The sequence below is a fragment of the Arachis stenosperma genome, chromosome 3, assembly GCF_014773155.1.
Source record: "Arachis stenosperma cultivar V10309 chromosome 3, arast.V10309.gnm1.PFL2, whole genome shotgun sequence".
Classification (NCBI taxonomy): domain Eukaryota; kingdom Viridiplantae; phylum Streptophyta; class Magnoliopsida; order Fabales; family Fabaceae; genus Arachis; species Arachis stenosperma.
In genome coordinates, this window is record NC_080379.1 from 2,130,137 (window position 1) to 2,147,541 (window position 17,405).

The 17,405-nt window shown below is 34.6% G+C and overlaps 3 protein-coding genes across 3 annotated transcripts; all 3 read left to right on the plus strand.

Moving 5' to 3' along the window:
* Nucleotides 1–288: 288 nt before the first annotated feature.
* LOC130970370 (protein SODIUM POTASSIUM ROOT DEFECTIVE 3-like) lies at nucleotides 289–1,768 on the plus strand. Its single transcript, XM_057896441.1, has 2 exons — nucleotides 289–746; nucleotides 1,413–1,768. Exons 1-2 carry the CDS (start codon nucleotides 324–326, stop codon nucleotides 1,632–1,634), a joined length of 645 nt encoding a protein of 214 aa, XP_057752424.1. The 5' UTR covers nucleotides 289–323; the 3' UTR covers nucleotides 1,635–1,768.
* Nucleotides 1,769–3,663: 1,895 nt separating this feature from the next.
* On the plus strand, nucleotides 3,664–6,291 carry LOC130969286 (uncharacterized). Its single transcript, XM_057894943.1, has one exon. It carries the CDS (start codon nucleotides 3,664–3,666, stop codon nucleotides 6,289–6,291), a length of 2,628 nt encoding a protein of 875 aa, XP_057750926.1.
* Nucleotides 6,292–13,819: 7,528 nt separating this feature from the next.
* LOC130970585 (dirigent protein 24-like) lies at nucleotides 13,820–14,959 on the plus strand. The gene has a single exon (XM_057896712.1). The coding sequence runs from the start codon at nucleotides 13,897–13,899 to the stop codon at nucleotides 14,590–14,592; it is 696 nt and encodes a 231-aa protein (XP_057752695.1). The 5' UTR covers nucleotides 13,820–13,896; the 3' UTR covers nucleotides 14,593–14,959.
* The last annotated feature ends 2,446 nt before the right edge of the window (nucleotides 14,960–17,405 follow it).

Here is a 17,405-nt window from a genome sequence, read left to right on the forward strand (position 1 = left end):
AAAGAAGCTAAGAATGATGCATCAATAATTGAAGGTGGTTACACCCTCTAAACTTTGTTAATTCCACCTCTAGTGGTAGTAATCATTTCACACCAAAAATCACCACAATTTCTTATTCCCAATCACTAAAAAAATATATTAAAAAAGGTTAATACGATATATATCTTAATCTTCCAAGTTGAGTGGGACCCTAACACATACATTATAGTCCTCTATAGATAGATTCAGCTACTATAACATAGCATAAAAAGGCCATTGCTCTTCCATTATTATTCCCTCCAAATCAAAACTACTCTGTATTTTAGAACATAACAGAACACACCATGAAACTAATGGATCTGTTTTGTTCTTCAAATTCTTCCACAGCAACCTCAAGCATGCACCATCATCATCATGGTTCTATGGTACCAAAGAGAAGCAAAAAGACCCAGTTACCCAACATTGTTCTCCCTTGTTCAACTTCTTCTTCCCAATTGATACCCCTGAATCCAAAGCCCAGAAAGAGTAGTAGTTGTTCATCATCATCGAACATGGGTGAAGTAGTGATGAGAAGACATAGCTCTGTTGAACTTAGAGACTTATATACTACTAGTGGTTCATCAAGAAGATATCTCCTTGCTACTGACACCATTCAAAGGGTTTCTGACTCATCTAACAACTCTTTGGTTCTTTCTCATGATAATTATAAGCCCCACCAAAGAGATCATCATCTTCTTAGATCATCTTCTGTTCGTTCAACAAACCAGGTTTCTCATCTTTCTTTAATTCACTTCACCTCCACTACTCATCTATCAATGCATGCATATATATATATATATATATATATAGTTTAATTTTGATGCATGTTTTATCGGTTATTTTGAATAAGCATTCATACAATCAAAATAAAAGGCAGTTATATCTTTTGATAATGTAACGTTATATAATTAAATGTACGTGTAAAATTATTTTACAACATTTATACTAAATCAAAATTAAACTCTACTTATAATATTACTTTAAACTGACACACAGCATAAATATTTTCAAGTAAAAACATAATACTTATTATATTAAATAATTTGATGAAACATATGAATACTCAATTCGACCTCTGAAGATTACCTCAAAAGAATTATGAGGTTTTTGAAAAAAAAAATACTCAACCGGTCCCTGATTTTTTTTTTAGACTAATTAGTCCCTGTACTAAAAAAATAACATTAACTTTTTTTGGTACAAAGGCTAATTAATCCTATAAAAATAAAGTTCACGAGTCAAGTTGGATATTTTTTTTTGTTAAGGCCTCATTGTCTGTCAAGATAATTGTCAGAGATCGTTTAAAATTTTTTCTCTAAATTATATAACAATTCTTAACTATTATTGCTACTTTACTTTTGAGTTAGTAGTAATGTGAAAGTAAAGCAAGGTTGCAGGTTGTGGTATTGAGGGTATCATTGCACTGCAAAGCATGCGAAGGAAAACTTAGAAAACATATATCAAGAATGGAAGGAGTGAGATCATTCAGCATAGACATGGAGACAAAGAAGGTGACAATCATTGGTGACGTCACGCCATTAGGGGTATTGGCCAGTGTTTCCAAGGTCAAGAATGCTCATCTCTGGCCATATCCATCCACCACATCATCATCATCATGATCATCATCATCACTATCTTCTTCTTTCTTATTTATTTGTATCATCATCACCACTTCTCTATGAATAATCTCATTTTCATTGTGTCCAAGCTTATTAAGTTATTGTGACTATATATATATAATCATTTCTCCTTCTATTTCAAGTTCATTCCAATAATAGAGAACCACTAACCTAATTTTTGGTTCTTATATCTTAGAATATAATTAGAATCAATTAGGATCAATTAGTATTATTTAATATATTTGAATATTTATTTTAGGAGATTACGTCCTTATTATTACGATTTTTTTAGTACCTATAAATATCTTTTTATATTGTATCATTCCAGACAACTTAAATAGACAACTAAAATAGATAACTTGAATAAACAATTTAGACACAACCCAAATAATACACAAAACACTTTTCTCAGATTTCTCTCTTATTTCTAACAATATATAATGAGTTTAGGTGAGAATCAACTGGTTTAAGGTTTAAACAGGAAATTACTTTATTACTATACTATTATGTTTGTTGATAATATAGTATAGTCCAATTGAATTTTTCTTCTCTTTCTACAAGTAAAGAGAATGATATATAGGTTATAATCATAATAGTTGGATTTAACTTTTATAATATTTTGATATTACCATTTTAAATGAATCAATCGATTTTACGAAATTTTTACTAAATTGATGATTTTACAATTTAAATTTTGTTAAAATTTTATGTTTTACGTACTTAATTTATTTGTTTGATTTTACGTAAAATCTTAATTTTTTCTATTTTGCTTATAATACAAAAAAAATTATTCAAAACATTGACTTTATAAAAAGAAAAAAAATATGGGGTCTCAATTCTCTAATAATAATAATGATGGTGGTGGTGAACGGGTGAACCTTACAATGTAAACATAGATAACCCAGGAATTCTTGTTGTGGGGCTACATTTATGCACACGAAAAAACATTGGGTTGATGGAATATATATGATTAATATATAGCTGCACTTTTGGGGTTAGTTTTGGAGACAGGGTAATGCATGCGAGGCATATATATAGAAGCCAGCACTAATAATTTAATAAATAAATAAACTTTTTGGTTCAATTTTTCTCTTTCGGCTAATCAACCATGTTCGTCCAATGTTTTGGAATTTGGTTTTGGTGGGTCTCACAATTCATAAGAAGCCCGGCCCACTTATCCTTTTTAATGTCCACTTATTATATCATCATATTATGGAGTATAAAATAAACTTTTTAATTTTAATTCATATATATTGTTACACTATTTAGTATTTACGTTCTAGTAATGTCCTTTTTTTCTGAAACATCCAAAATGGATGTCAATTGATGGACACTAAATAAAATAATTGAATATGATCAAAGTTGAAGAAATTTCAAATCTATCTAACATGATTGAATTGAAATATTCACAATTAGATCTCACCACCTAATTTTAAGAGTAGAGATTCATTTAATTTGATAATCTCAAAATCAAATGTTGGAAGGCTTGGCTTTATTTTTTCACTTTCTATATTCTATGGTTCTCTAAATGTTAATGAAATGATGATAATAGAGTATATACCCTTTTTCTTAATTTTCTATGGTATCTTTTAAACCAGCAATCAATGATTAATTTAGGGTAAAAAATTGAAATGAGCCAAGGAGGGCTCAAATTTACCTGAATCAGCCAAATGAAAAATCAATACAGGAATCAACCAGGACGAATTACTATATAATTCGAATCAATATGATTCGAATTTGATTTGAACGTAATTCGAATTGATATGATTCGAATTACTAGGAACGGCCAAAATCAATGAAGTTCGAAACAAGTTGTTTCGAATTACAACTATAGAATTCGAATTAAGTTAATTCGAATTACTAGGAGGGCACATTGTATAGTAATTCGAATCAAGTTGATTCGAATTACTAGGTTAGGTTGTGACATTAGATAATTCAAAACATATAGATTCGAATTATATATATATAGTGCGAGCCAGGGCTATATATATAAGGTGTGAACTCATGTTGCTCTCAACAAAGAGGGGAGATGGCTAGTGAGGAGAGTTTCCTAGTTCTGGTACATTACAGAGGGTCCATTAAGAGAAAAACTCGGTCCGGCGTTAAGTTCACTGATAAGGATCCCCTATGTATTATCGTGACGCCGACAACCACCTACGATGCACTTGTTAGCTCTGTGCTGGAGAAGCTGGGTCTTGAAGGCGTTAAAAGGGTGAAGAAGTTTTTCTACCGCATTCCTACAGCGGTGCTCCATGACACCGTGAAGTTTGATTGTTTCACAATCGGTAGTGACGAGGACTTGCAGGTTATGTTTCTTTCTCGTAGGCAGTTTCCCGAGGTAAGGACACCGGAGCTATTGGCTAAGTTGGTTGATGTGGTATCTAGCTCGGGTGGTTCGAACCGGAATGCCACTACTATAGCCGCGGTTGCCGGCTCGAGCTCGAGACCTGCTGTTGCTTCATCCTCTGCTCCTGTGTATGAGCCACCGATGCAGCCTGTTGCGTCCCCTTCGTTTGCCGTTGATCTGAGCGGCAATGTTGGAGACGAGGTTCGGTACGGGGAACATATTCCCACCGAGGTACATTGTCCCACACCGGCTGGTGTTGGTGATGGTTTGTTTGATGATCCAGATGACGATGACGCGGAGCCGGATTTCATCGCTGATGAAAGCGGCGATGATGTTGGAACTACTGTTCCGACAAGGGCTATAGGTGGATCTAGTTCTGGCACACAGCAGTATCCACCCCATTTTTTCTCATTGGACCTTGATGCCATGCGGCAAGACGACAATGTTCTGCAGGCCTCAGGATTTGGTGCTAGAGATACCGAGGGGTCTGCCGGTATGAACGAGTTCCAGGTTGGCCAACAATTTCAAGATAAAGATAAGGCGCTGTTGAGTGTGAAGACGTACAGTATCCGTCGAGGGGTCCAGTACAAGGTCGTTGAGTCTGACTATCGCAGGTACGTGGGAAAGTGTTCTGAGTTTGGGAATGGGTGCACATGGCTAATTCGGTTGAGTCTCCGACAGCGGAAGGGTATCTGGGAAGTGAAGCGATACAACGGACCGCATACATGTCTTGCCAGCTCCATCTCCAGCGACCATAGGAGTCTGGACTACCATGTCATATCCACCTTCGTTATGCCGATGGTTAGGGCTGATGCAGGTGTGAACATCAAGGTGCTCCAAAATGCCACGGCCGCACACTTTGGGTTCAGGCCTACGTACCGGAGGGTATGGATGGCGAAGCAGAAGGCCGTTGCCGTGATATATGGAGACTGGGAGGAGTCGTACAATGAGCTCCCTAGGTGGGTTTTAGGAGTGCAGCTGACGATGCCTGGCACTGTAGCCGTCCTCAGGACTTGCCCTGTTCGAGTTGGGGGACAGGTTGACGATTCTCAGGTTTATTTTCATAGGCTGTTCTGGACATTCCCCCCATGTATCCAGGCATTCCGTCATTGCAAGCCTTTGGTGAGTATTGATGGCACCCATTTATATGGGAAGTATGGGGGAACACTGCTAGTCGCCATTGCACAAGACGGAAACTCGAACATCCTACCCGTGGCATTTGCACTAGTTGAGGGTGAGAATGCTGAGTCATGGTCTTTCTTTCTTTCCCACCTCCGTGAGCACGTGACACCTCAGCCCGGTCTGTTAGTTATTTCAGATAGGCACAACGGTATAAAGGCAGCCCTCGAGGCTCCGGATGGGGGATGGCTACCGCCTGCTGCGTACTGGGCTTTCTGCATTCGACACGTTGCAGCGAATTTTGCGTTGACGTTCAAGGGAAAAGATGCCCGGAGGCTTCTTGTTAACGCCGCATATGCCAAGACCGAGGTGGAGTTCGACTACTGGTTTGACATTCTGCGCTCTGAGAATCCGGCAATGTGTGACTGGGCGAACCGAATCGAGTATTCGTTGTGGACACAGCACTGTGATGAGGGTCGGAGATTCGGGCACATGACGACCAATATTTCGGAGTGTGTCAACTCAATCCTGAAGGGGGTTAGAAACCTCCCAGTATGCTCCCTGGTGAAGGCCACATACGGAAGGCTTGCTGAGCTATTTGTCCGTAAGGGGAGGGAGGCCGAGGCTCAGATGGGTACTGGACAACAATTCAGTCAATACCTAGTAAAGTGTATCGAGGCCAACCTGAGAACAGCCCGGCATTTCACGGTTACTCTTTACGACAGGGACAACTTGGAGTACACCGTTGCTGAGACGACTCCGACAGGCTCATTCTCTCTTGGTACGTACAGGGTCTCATTAGGGTCTAAGACTTGTGATTGTGGATACTTCCAAGCACTTCATTTTCCCTGTTCGCATGCACTTGCATGCTGTGCTTATTCACGGCTTACATGGCAGCCTTACGTGCACGAGGTATACCGGCTTAGCTCCATTTTCGGCGTCTATCAGATGGTATTTGCCCCTCCCATACCGGAGGGTTTCTGGCCACCTTATGCCGGGCCTACAGTTATACCGGATCCGAGTATGAGGCGTGCGAGGGAGGGTCGTCCTAGATCCACAAGAATTCGAACCAACATGGATGAAGCAGATCCGAACCGGCCAAAGAGATGTGGCCTCTGCAGGCAGCCAGGACACACCAGGCATAGTTGTCCACAAGCCGCAGGCCCAAGCGGTACTGCTAGAAATGAGTAGGTGATTTGCTATGTATGTGTTTCTTTCTTATTGTAGTAGCACTTGTCCTGTATTTCTTTATAACTTTTAATGTATTACAACTTGTATGGAACAACGTTGCTTCGTTTGTGTAATGAAAGTTGATAATGGTACCAAATATTTCTGTTTAAAGTCTTTTACATCATTGAAATTTATAACTAGAACAAACAACATTATATAGGGGTAAAAGGATAACGAATAACATAACATGAAACTATAAATCATAACATAAACGTACAATACATCGACGTAAATGACACTACATAACATCAATTCAAATAACATAATAAGAAAGTACATATGATAACAACTATAACAAACCAACGAAGTACAAAATATAAAAAAGACAACAAGATGTGAACCAATATCCATGAATCATCTAAACAGGTGCGATCCAGTGCCGCAACGGCGTGGCACCCGTGTCCGGTAGCCCCTACGAATAAGTGGCTCCTCATCCTCGATCGACTCGTCGCTGTCATCAGGTACTGGCTGTCTCGGGGTCGTAGGCGGTACATGGACGGGTCTGGATGAGGACGGGCCGGCAACCGAGTGTGATCCAATACTCTGTGCCGATGCTGGGGTCCCACCCATAGCAAAAGGATGCGCAGGAACTACCGTGGCAGGCTCATTCAGATCAACGTCTAGTGGTGCCTGTGTCCCTGTCGTATGAACCCGTCCGGAAGCAGCCTCATCCTCCTGCATGATGGTCCGGATATCCTCAAGGAAATGTGGTCCACCAAACTCGTGCACAATGCCATCACTAGCAAGTAAGTCTCCAAACATCGAGCCAGGACTCACCCATGGAGTACTATCCTGCAGGGTATGATCATCACCGGGAACACCTACGAAGTAATCTCCAAGACCTCCACCACCAAGCCCAGCATCAATGTGACTCGTGGGATCTCCCAAACCGGCTCCAGGGAACCCACCATCATGCCCGCCCTGATGTGCCCTAGGAACTCCCGCAACATCACCTCCCCCAGGCATCTGCGCACCATGTCTAGCAGCACCCACCCTTCTCCTGCCTCCTCGACCACGACCTCTACCCACACCCCTAACTGGGTCGTCTCCGGCATCCATAGCCTGATCTACCCAGTTCCACTCACGCTGGCTACGACGTGTCCCAACTCGTGCTCTCCTCTCAATGCGACGTCTGTCAGGAACATCCTCTACCCGGTCCATGTCTGGAAGTCGGCCTGCACCCCTCTGCGTCGCCTCATCTGGAATAGGAACACCTCTCGGATCTCCCAATAACATCTCCGGCGATAAAAACCTCTTCCCGTGCTGATACCACCATGTCAAGAACTCATGTGACGGACCAGGGTCGGGCACGATGTCAAATTGTAGAATATAATCAGCACGCTCCTGCCAGTAAAGATGCCAATCGGGGTACTGTGCCGGGAACCAACGGTCACCTCCTCTCCCGTCCTTCGACATCAGGAAGTCGATGTTCAGGGCGGGAGACGGTATGGGCTGAACGCCGCCAAACTGAGGTAAAACTCTGTCTACCTGATGCCACTCGACAACCGCAAAGTAAATCAGGGCCGTCCTGCATCGCCACAACATCGTATGCCGAGGCTCCAACACCTCAGGATGAACAACCTGGATGACGTCCAATCCGCTATACGGCATCCATACGAACTGCAAAAAACAAAACCCATTCGTCTGAACTTTCAGTTAAGTGATATAAAGTGAAACAATGAGTTTAGATACGCAGAAGTTCTGTTTACGTACCTGCCGAGGCTGTAGCAAGTCGATCTGCATGCGAGCCATCTGTACCCGAGGTCCCTTGTTGCTAATCCCAGGGTTGTAACCAGACCATCTGCGTACAGGAAAACAGAAGAATATAGGGCATAATTACAAAATAATAACAACAAGAATATCAACTGCAAAACAATAACGGTACCTCGATGCAAGGGGCCAGCTGATCTCATCATACCCAGATGGTCTAAGTGTAGGAAACCGCCAGAAAATCTACGACTGTAATAACTGTAACGGGCCAGCTAACTTAACCACATGTCTGTTGGCGACTCGGCACATGCACCTGTACAGCCATGCTAGTGCCGCCGACGCCCAACTATAGCGACCCATCTCCTCAAGCCGAGCAACATATGGTAGCCATCTGATGTGTATACGATTGCCGGACTTGTCGGCAAACAGCTGCGTACCCAGTAACATCATGATGTACGCCCGGGCAAATCGCCTAACCGTCTCCTCATCTGCCCCATCCGGACACTCCCCGAATGTCTCCTGAAACCAGGTGCAGTTGACTGCAAACTTCTGCACCTGGTTCTCCGGCGGTAAAACACCGAGCAACTCCTGGAACCACTGCCAAGCAGGTCTCCCACCCTCAATGTAAATGTGGAAGTCCGTAAGGCAACCACTAACATAATCTCCGTCGACTGGCAACCCCAGCTGGTATGCGACGTCCTGAAGCGTGATAGTGCACTCTCCGAACGGCATGTGGAAGGTGTGCGTCTCAGGCCGCCACCTCTCGACGAATGCGCTGACTAGGGGCTCGTCTAGTCGGAACCATCTGTCGTTGAGTCTCGCAAGATGGTAAAGTCCCGCCATCTGCAAGTACGGGACATACCTCTCATCAAGACGCATCCCCTGTTGCCGCCTAACACTGGATATGCAACGACGAGGCTGGCCATTACATAAAACGCATAATTAGAACAGATGCACAAACCACTAACATAAGAAAAACCATTAACAAAAACCGTTAACAATAAACCGCTAAAACAAAACCATTAACACAAAACAATAAACAAAAAACATCAACAATAAACCATTAACAAAAACTATTAACAAAAACCATTAACAAAAACCATCAACAATAAACCATTAACAAAAACTATTAACAAAAACCATTAACAAAAACCATCAACTAAAACCATTAACAATAAACCGCTAAAACAAAACCATTCACAAAAACCATTAACAAAAACCATCAACAATAAACCATTACCAAATACCATTAACAAAAACCATCAACAATAACCCGCTAAAACAAAATCATTAACAAAAACCATCAACAAATACCACTACCCTACATTAATTTGCTAAACCACTATCCAAAAACCATTTACAATAAACCGCTAAAACAAAACCATTAACAAAACCATCAACACAAACCACTACCCTACACTACTTTCCTGAACCACTATCCTAAACCACTAACAGTAACATAAACCATTCTAAAAAACCATTAACAAATACCATTATCATAAACCGCTGTCATAAACCACTAACCTCATCGTTGATAACACCGGCGATATGAGCTACTCCATCCAGACGATAAAGCCTTCCCGGATCGTCCCCCATCGACAGAAACAGCCGCTCTGGTCAAGCTCGTACTGAACGTTGGTCTTTTTCTCTGGGATTTGGTGGGGTTGGAGAATGAGAAAGTGATTCGAATGAACTTGGCTCGAACTCCTTTTATAGCCGATTCCCTTGTAATTCGAATCAATTTGATTCGAATTACTATGCAATCCCCTTTTCACCTAATTCGAATCCAATTGATTCGAACTCCTCTAACATGCGCTTCTCCTAGTAATTCGAATTAACTTAATTCGAATTCTATAGTTGTAATTCGAAACAACTTGTTTCGAACTTCATTGATTTTGGCCATTCCTAGTAATTCGAATCATATCAATTCGAATTACGTTCAAATCAAATTCGAATCATATTGATTCGAATTATATAGTAATTCGTCCTGGTTGATTCATGTATTGATTTTTCATTTGGCTGATTTAGGTAAATTTGAGCTCTCCTTGGCTCATTTCAGTTTTTTACCCATTAATTTATTGTAAATTTGAGCTTTATTTAAGAGTTTATTGCTGACCAATTGATTACTATATGCATAAGACAAGATTTGAACCCTCACACTTTACACTTATTTAAGCGGACGAACGAGATCATTCAATTTACTTTATTAATTTTGGATTTTTTTTTTCGCGCTAGCTAACTTAAAAGACAAAAGGCATTTTGTGAAAATGAAGAGAAGAATTGAAATTATATCCATATTATGTGCATGATTTTCATGCGCCTTTTTTGTTTGCATTATTTACTTTGACTAAATCGTGGAGGGCTATAAAACGAAAAGGGTTATCATTAACAAAGTTGAAAAGCAAGGAGCACTAATTAGATTATTTGTAATGTAATAAATAAAATTTTAGCGGGAAAATTTTTATATTGGATCGCCGCACCATCCACTATATATGGATTTTGCAAGAACTTAAAGATATTGATTAGATATAAATATATAATTTGAACACCTCTTATTTTATCATTTAATTTTTGAAATTAAATTAAGTTAACTTATTTCTAATATAATATAGGAATCTATATTATGATTATTAATGAGACTTACCGATAAATGTCCAGCACTAATTTTGGATCACTTATAATCAGAGAGATTACACTAGAAGAATCCAGGTTTTTAGGATTACTACTCTAGCTTAACTCCTATGTCCAAAAGATAGAATTTGTCTAGAATTTAATTGTTTAGTATAGTTGGAATGAATGCAAATTGAATCTCTTAATCTTAATAATAATATTATGGAAAAGTATATAGAACTAACTCTAAATCAGCCAAGAATAGAACAACTTAGTTAATTATAAATATAGTAATTAGTTTTATTTATTTATAATTTAAAATATTGGTTATTAAATATTTTACCACATTCAAATTAGGAGGGAATACATTCAGTATCATTACAACGTGAATTACGGAAACTGATTCAATTAGCTTCCGTCTCTTCATCTTCACTCCCTCTTTAAATGCCTAAAACATGATAAATCAAAAAACAGATTCAGAACCATCCAATTTACAAAGAAAAGAAACATCTTAATGATTAGCATAAGCATTATCTACATAGAAATTTTAAATTTATTCAAAAATATTTGGCTAATTTTTTAGCGGAACAATCTTAGTTCCCTAGCATTATTTAATTATTATTAGTAATATACTAATGATAATATGTGGGCAATTGAATGAAAAGTAACCTTTCGGCCAAGCAGAAAATACAAAAGGCGAAGAAGCACGATCCCAAGGAAACGGTTCAATTTGTGTTTATTATTATATGCAACCAAACAAGAAAAATAGAATTCAGTACCCCAGAAAAAAGGAAAACAAAAGAATATAGTGGAAATTGAAAACGATGGGTTTAAGAAAAAGTGGTAAGAGTAAAAAACTTTATTTAATGAATTTCACATATCTATACATGCGACATGCATGCATGTGATTTAGTAAAAGTCTTTTTGTTGGGTTCTCCTACTTTATGAGACATTCGGACATAATCTATATATTAAAATTCCATGCGATCATATCATCATCATCTGCAAACATGTTTTCAAGCCTGAGATTGTTACGATGATAATTAAGTCAAAAACCACACTATAGAAATCATTAAAGTGGTTAAAAGGTTAAACTTTAGTATTGCAATTATATTTGTCACATAATTTTTTAAAAAATTAATTTTGATCTATTATTAGTATAAAACTATTTTATACGTGCATTTAATCATATAACGGTATATTAGTAAAAATAATCATTTTTATATTGACTGCGTAAATAATTATAAAAAATAGATATAATTAAATGATTATGTATATAAAATATTTTATATTGCATTAAAGTTAAACTCTTTTTAAATTGGTATTTGATAGAATTTTATGTCCCTCCTTGGTAACAGCAATTTATGATCAATTTGCGATAAACAACTTAATTAAGTTCATTTGAAAAAATAGATTAAAACATAAGAATTTATATTAAAAATAGCTTATAAATAAATTATTTTATATTTAAATTTTTATCATAAAAATACTTATTTTAAAGTTATTTTAATAAATAAAAGTGATAAAATAATTTTAAAAATATTTTTTTTAAATTCTTAAATAATTTTAAAAAAATAAAAAATATATTTAAAAATTATACCAAATAATATTAATATAACTTTTTTATAAGTCAAAAACTTAAACGGATTCTAAGTCCATGACCCATTTATATAATCAACATATCCTTGAAGCCCTCAACCTTAATAATTAGTCACAAACAAAAAGCCAAAGCATGCTAAATATAAGAGGTCCACTTATTTTAAAACTAAGGCTTAGCTTTTGTTAAAATTTTTAGGATAGGTGTTTGTGTTCTCATTTTGTGCGTGTTTAGAAAATTAAAAAGATAATATATTTTTGTTTATAGTATTTAAATTTTTTAATTTTTAAAATTAAAAGTTTAATATAATTTTGTGTATTAATAATATCTAAATTACTTATCTTTATAATTATATTTGTTATATTTTTAATTTTAAAAAGTATTTTATTAAATAAGTTATTATTATTTGTATTTATTAAAAAAATATTTTTAATTTAATTTACTAAATATAAGTACTACAATTTTTAAAAAATTATTTCTCAAAAATCAAATTTAATAAGTTACATTCGAAAAATACAAATATGTACCAAATAGACGGTAAAAGCTAAGTAGCTTAACCAAACTTTTTGTTACAGCCCATGTTAATTATTGAAACCTTCAGGACAAAAAAAACTAGCCTGCTCTTGAAAACTGAAATTTCACATCTCAAGTCATAGTTGGATCCCTTGACCAAAAAAAGGTCATAGTTGGATCCTGGAAAAAAAAATGATAGTTGGATCTGATGAACAATTTAAATAACGTGAAGGCAAGCCAAGTTTTAGCTAGTTTATAAAATGTTGGATTTTAGTATATTTATATTACGGTAATTACCATAATTATATAAGTGTTATTAAAATTAAAGTCATATTTATTTTTATATTTTGATAATATTTTTTTTGAGCAACAATTTTTAAAAAACATTGTTTAACAATAAAAAAATATTATTTTAATTTTAACAATATTTTTTAAAATATTATAGTCTCTGAAACATAGTCATATTAGAATAACTCATATAAAATGAAAAAATATTTAATTTGGTTCATGAAGTTACACTCAAGTTTCAATTTAGTTCTTAAAGTTTCAATTGCCTCAATTTAGTCTCTAAATTTTTTAAATTTTAATCATGTTAGTCATTGCGGTGGTTTTTGTCACAGAGTCAATAATTAAAAGTTTAGGAATTAAATTGAGACAATTAAAATTTTAAAAACTAAATTAAAATTCGAATGTAATTTCAGGACCAAACTGAATATTTTTCCCATATAAAATATTATCTTTATATACTCTACTGAGTAGTGAGTACCAAGTATTCACATGCTCATTTGTACTTAGATATATGAATTCAAAGATATACATATAAATTTGGTGAAATTGGAAATCATAAGTTTTCACCACATAAGAGATATATAGACTTCAGCTATAACATTAACCACTCCACTTGTGAGAGTTGATTAGGTTAATGCAACCACTCCAAATCTTGTAACTATAACTAACTATCTATCTAACCCACTCATTTCTAAAAATCTCAATCTCCCCTTATAAAATTTGTATCATACAGATACTAAACCTTACTAGCTACTAACATATAAAGAAAAATGGCCAAGAATCTTGCACTCCTTAACCTCTTCCACCTCTTCTTCCTCTTAAGCTATGCAAAATCTGATGATAAAGTTATGGATTCAATAACTTTCTTCATGCATGATATCTTAGGTGGATCAACCCCTTCTGAGAGAATTGTTGCTGGTGCCATCACCAATACACAAACCACTAAGATTCCATTCTCAAAACCAAATAACAGGATCATACCAATGAAAGGTAGCATACCAATTGTTGATGATAGGTCTAGCATTGTTTATGCTTCACCAACAACTGTGATGGTAAAAGACACTGGAAGAAACAAGGTGATTATTGACAAGAACAACAATAATAAGAATGTTCCTTATGTGAAAGCAAATCAACTTCCATTAGGAGCAACAACACTTGAGAATCTCTTGTTTGGAAGAATAACAGTGATTGATGATGAGATTACAAAAGGGGTTGAGTTGGGGGCAGAGGTTATTGGAAAAGCACAGGGCTTTCATGTGGCTACTTCATTGGATGGAAGTAGCAGAACAATGGCATTCACAGCCATATTTCACAATGAAAAAGATGATCAAGAAGAAGAAGAAGAAGATGGTGTTAGTTTCTTTGGTGTGCATAGAACAGCAGCACAAGAATCATATCTTGCTGTTGTTGGAGGGACAGGAAAATATTCAAATGCAAAAGGGTATGCAAAGATTCAGACACTACTTCCTCCATCAATTGATCAATACATTACTAATGGGGTTGAAACACTTCTTCACATTACTGTTTACCTAAGCTGGATATAGTTAAAATGTTTATTTCTTTATTTTTTTTATTTGATAGAATAAAGAACCAACATATAAGAGAGAGAGTTAGAGTAACACCTATTATAAAAAAGATGGTAGAATCGCGTCTCAAGTGATTTAGATATGTGAAAAGAAGATCGACAGAGCACCCCAATCAAAAGGGAAATGAGATAGAAAATGAATAAGAGATGAAAGACAAAGGAAAACCTAGGATGATCATTCATGAGGTGGTCAAATGAGATTTACATGGAAATGATCTTTCTGTAGACATGATGCATGATAGAATTCAATAGAGCTCAGTGGCGTCGTTTGAATCATGTAGCCGACCTCATTTAATAGGACAAAGCTTTGTTGTTATTGTTGTTGATATTAGAGTAATATGAATTTAATCTTGATGTACTAACGATATAAAATATTACAATGCTGTTAAAATACGTACCAAGAACTTGGTATACAATCTTAGCTAACACCCTCAAACAATTCGGATTCTATAACACTGCTGTTGATGTTGCTTTATTTATCAAGAAAATTAAACTCCAAATTCTATTATATCCGTCTTAATATATGTTGATAACATTGTTGTTACAGGTTTAAATCATAAAGAAATTGAGCATCTGATCAAGCGTCTTAATAATAATTTTTCATTAAAAGACCTTGATAGATTCAACTACTACTTTTTGGGATTATTAGAAGTAGATTACCTAAAAAATAATAAACTATATGTTAACTCGGTCTAAATACTCTAATATTAATAAATTTATTAAATATTTTAGATTAGGACTTGGTTTAATATTTTTTTTAAAAAATTATTTTTTCTAAAAAATAAATAACTCGCTTTATATTTGGTAAATTAAATAGATTAAAGTTTGTGTTTGTAACTTTAATTTTGAAAGATACAAATATTATTTAGATGTTTGAGGAGATTTTTTTAAAATTAACTGTATTTATCAAAATTTAAAAATTTAATATAACCTTATATATTTATAAGTATTTAATTTAATTTTTATATTTATGTCTATTATATAATTTTTTAATTTTAAATTTATTCACTAAATATAATTATTATTATTGCTTGAAAATTAGTTTTTAGATTGATTTATCATAGGTGTTTTGGGTTTTAGAAAGTTATCTTTGAAAAAAATTCAGTTTTGATAAGCTACCCAACCATCATAAATACAATGATGGAAACATGACTAGAATTTTTTGTATTACGGATGATTTGATGCAACAGATTATTTTAGTCAATATATAATTAATGACAGATCTAGTCAAAATAGCGGCAGAAACATTGGAAAACAAAGTTTTCCTAAACTTTAGTGACAGGAATTCGTCACTATATGTATGCACCATATGTGGTAACAATAGCAATAAAATCAGTAGCTTAATATAATAATAAAATAATATTTTAATCAACTTTTGTTATTTATAAACTCTCCTACTTTAATTTTATAATTAAAATATAATATGTTAAAGTATAAAATAAAAATTGAAAAATAAATAAAAATGATATATATTTATATATAAATATATTATAATTAATTTAATAACTAATTTTTAATATGTAGATAATATTTTTTTGGTGACGTCTCTGGTGGATGAAAGTGTTTGGTGACTAAGATGGCTAAATGATGTGTTTGGAGGAAAAGTTGACATGTGGAAGGAGATATATAGTTGATGGAGAGAACAAGATCTGCTGAAGTCTTTGAAAAGGGTAATCTTTTGTCTAACGTCAATAGTGACAAAGGAGAATATAGTAAATTTGCTATGTCAGAGTAGGTGAAGCTTTTCTCAATTTACAAAATTTACTTGATTTTGCATCAGATTTAAATTTTTAATATTAAATATTTTAATTTCATAACAAATTTAGATACCAAATGGGATAAAAATAAAAATAATAAAAATAACTATAAATAAATAATTACATCTAAATATTGTAAAATTTAAAATAATTCTAAATATTCCATGATCCTTCTTACAATCTAAGATTTATGTATATATTAGAGTAAAGTATCGTTTTTGTTTCTAACGTTTGGGGTAAGTCTTATTTGTGTCTCTAACGTTTAAATCGTCCTATTTGTATCCCTAACGTTTATAAAAGTGATTTAATGTTATTCTATTGTCAATTATACTAACAAATTAAATTGTATTTTTTAATTATTCTCACTTGGATGTATTCATTCTCAATTAGGTCTCACTTGAATGTGTTGGATTTTAATATTATACCTACTATTTGTGTTTAGATTCAATTATGTCCTTAGAAAAATGAATTATGTAAATGTTGTAGGAATTAGTTTCAACTTTTGATGAACTATTTGTAGGGAGTGGATCATCGACTCTATCCCAGACATTTGTATTCTAACTTTTAGAAGAGATTTTTAAAACTTAAACTGAAGCATTCATGATGTGTAATTGACGGTAGGATAACATTGAATCACTTTTACAAACATTAAGAATGCAAATATGACGATTTAAACGTTAGGGATACAAATAGAATTTACTCCAAACGTTGGGGACAAAAACGATACTTTACTTTATATATTATTTGACATTGAATTACAATTATACTGTTAATCAACAAATTCATATCAAAAAACAATATTTAATACAATTTTCAGTTTAAATTTTATAAAATGTTTACTTAACAAATAAGATAAAAATAAAAATAAAAAGTGTAATAAAGATTTTTAAAATAAAAATAAATATAATTTAATTGAAAAGTACATTTACCTAGAATAATAAGTAAAAAAAATGTTGAATATATTCTTAAACGCACATAAATATTAATTTTTCATTTATTTACAAAATATATACTT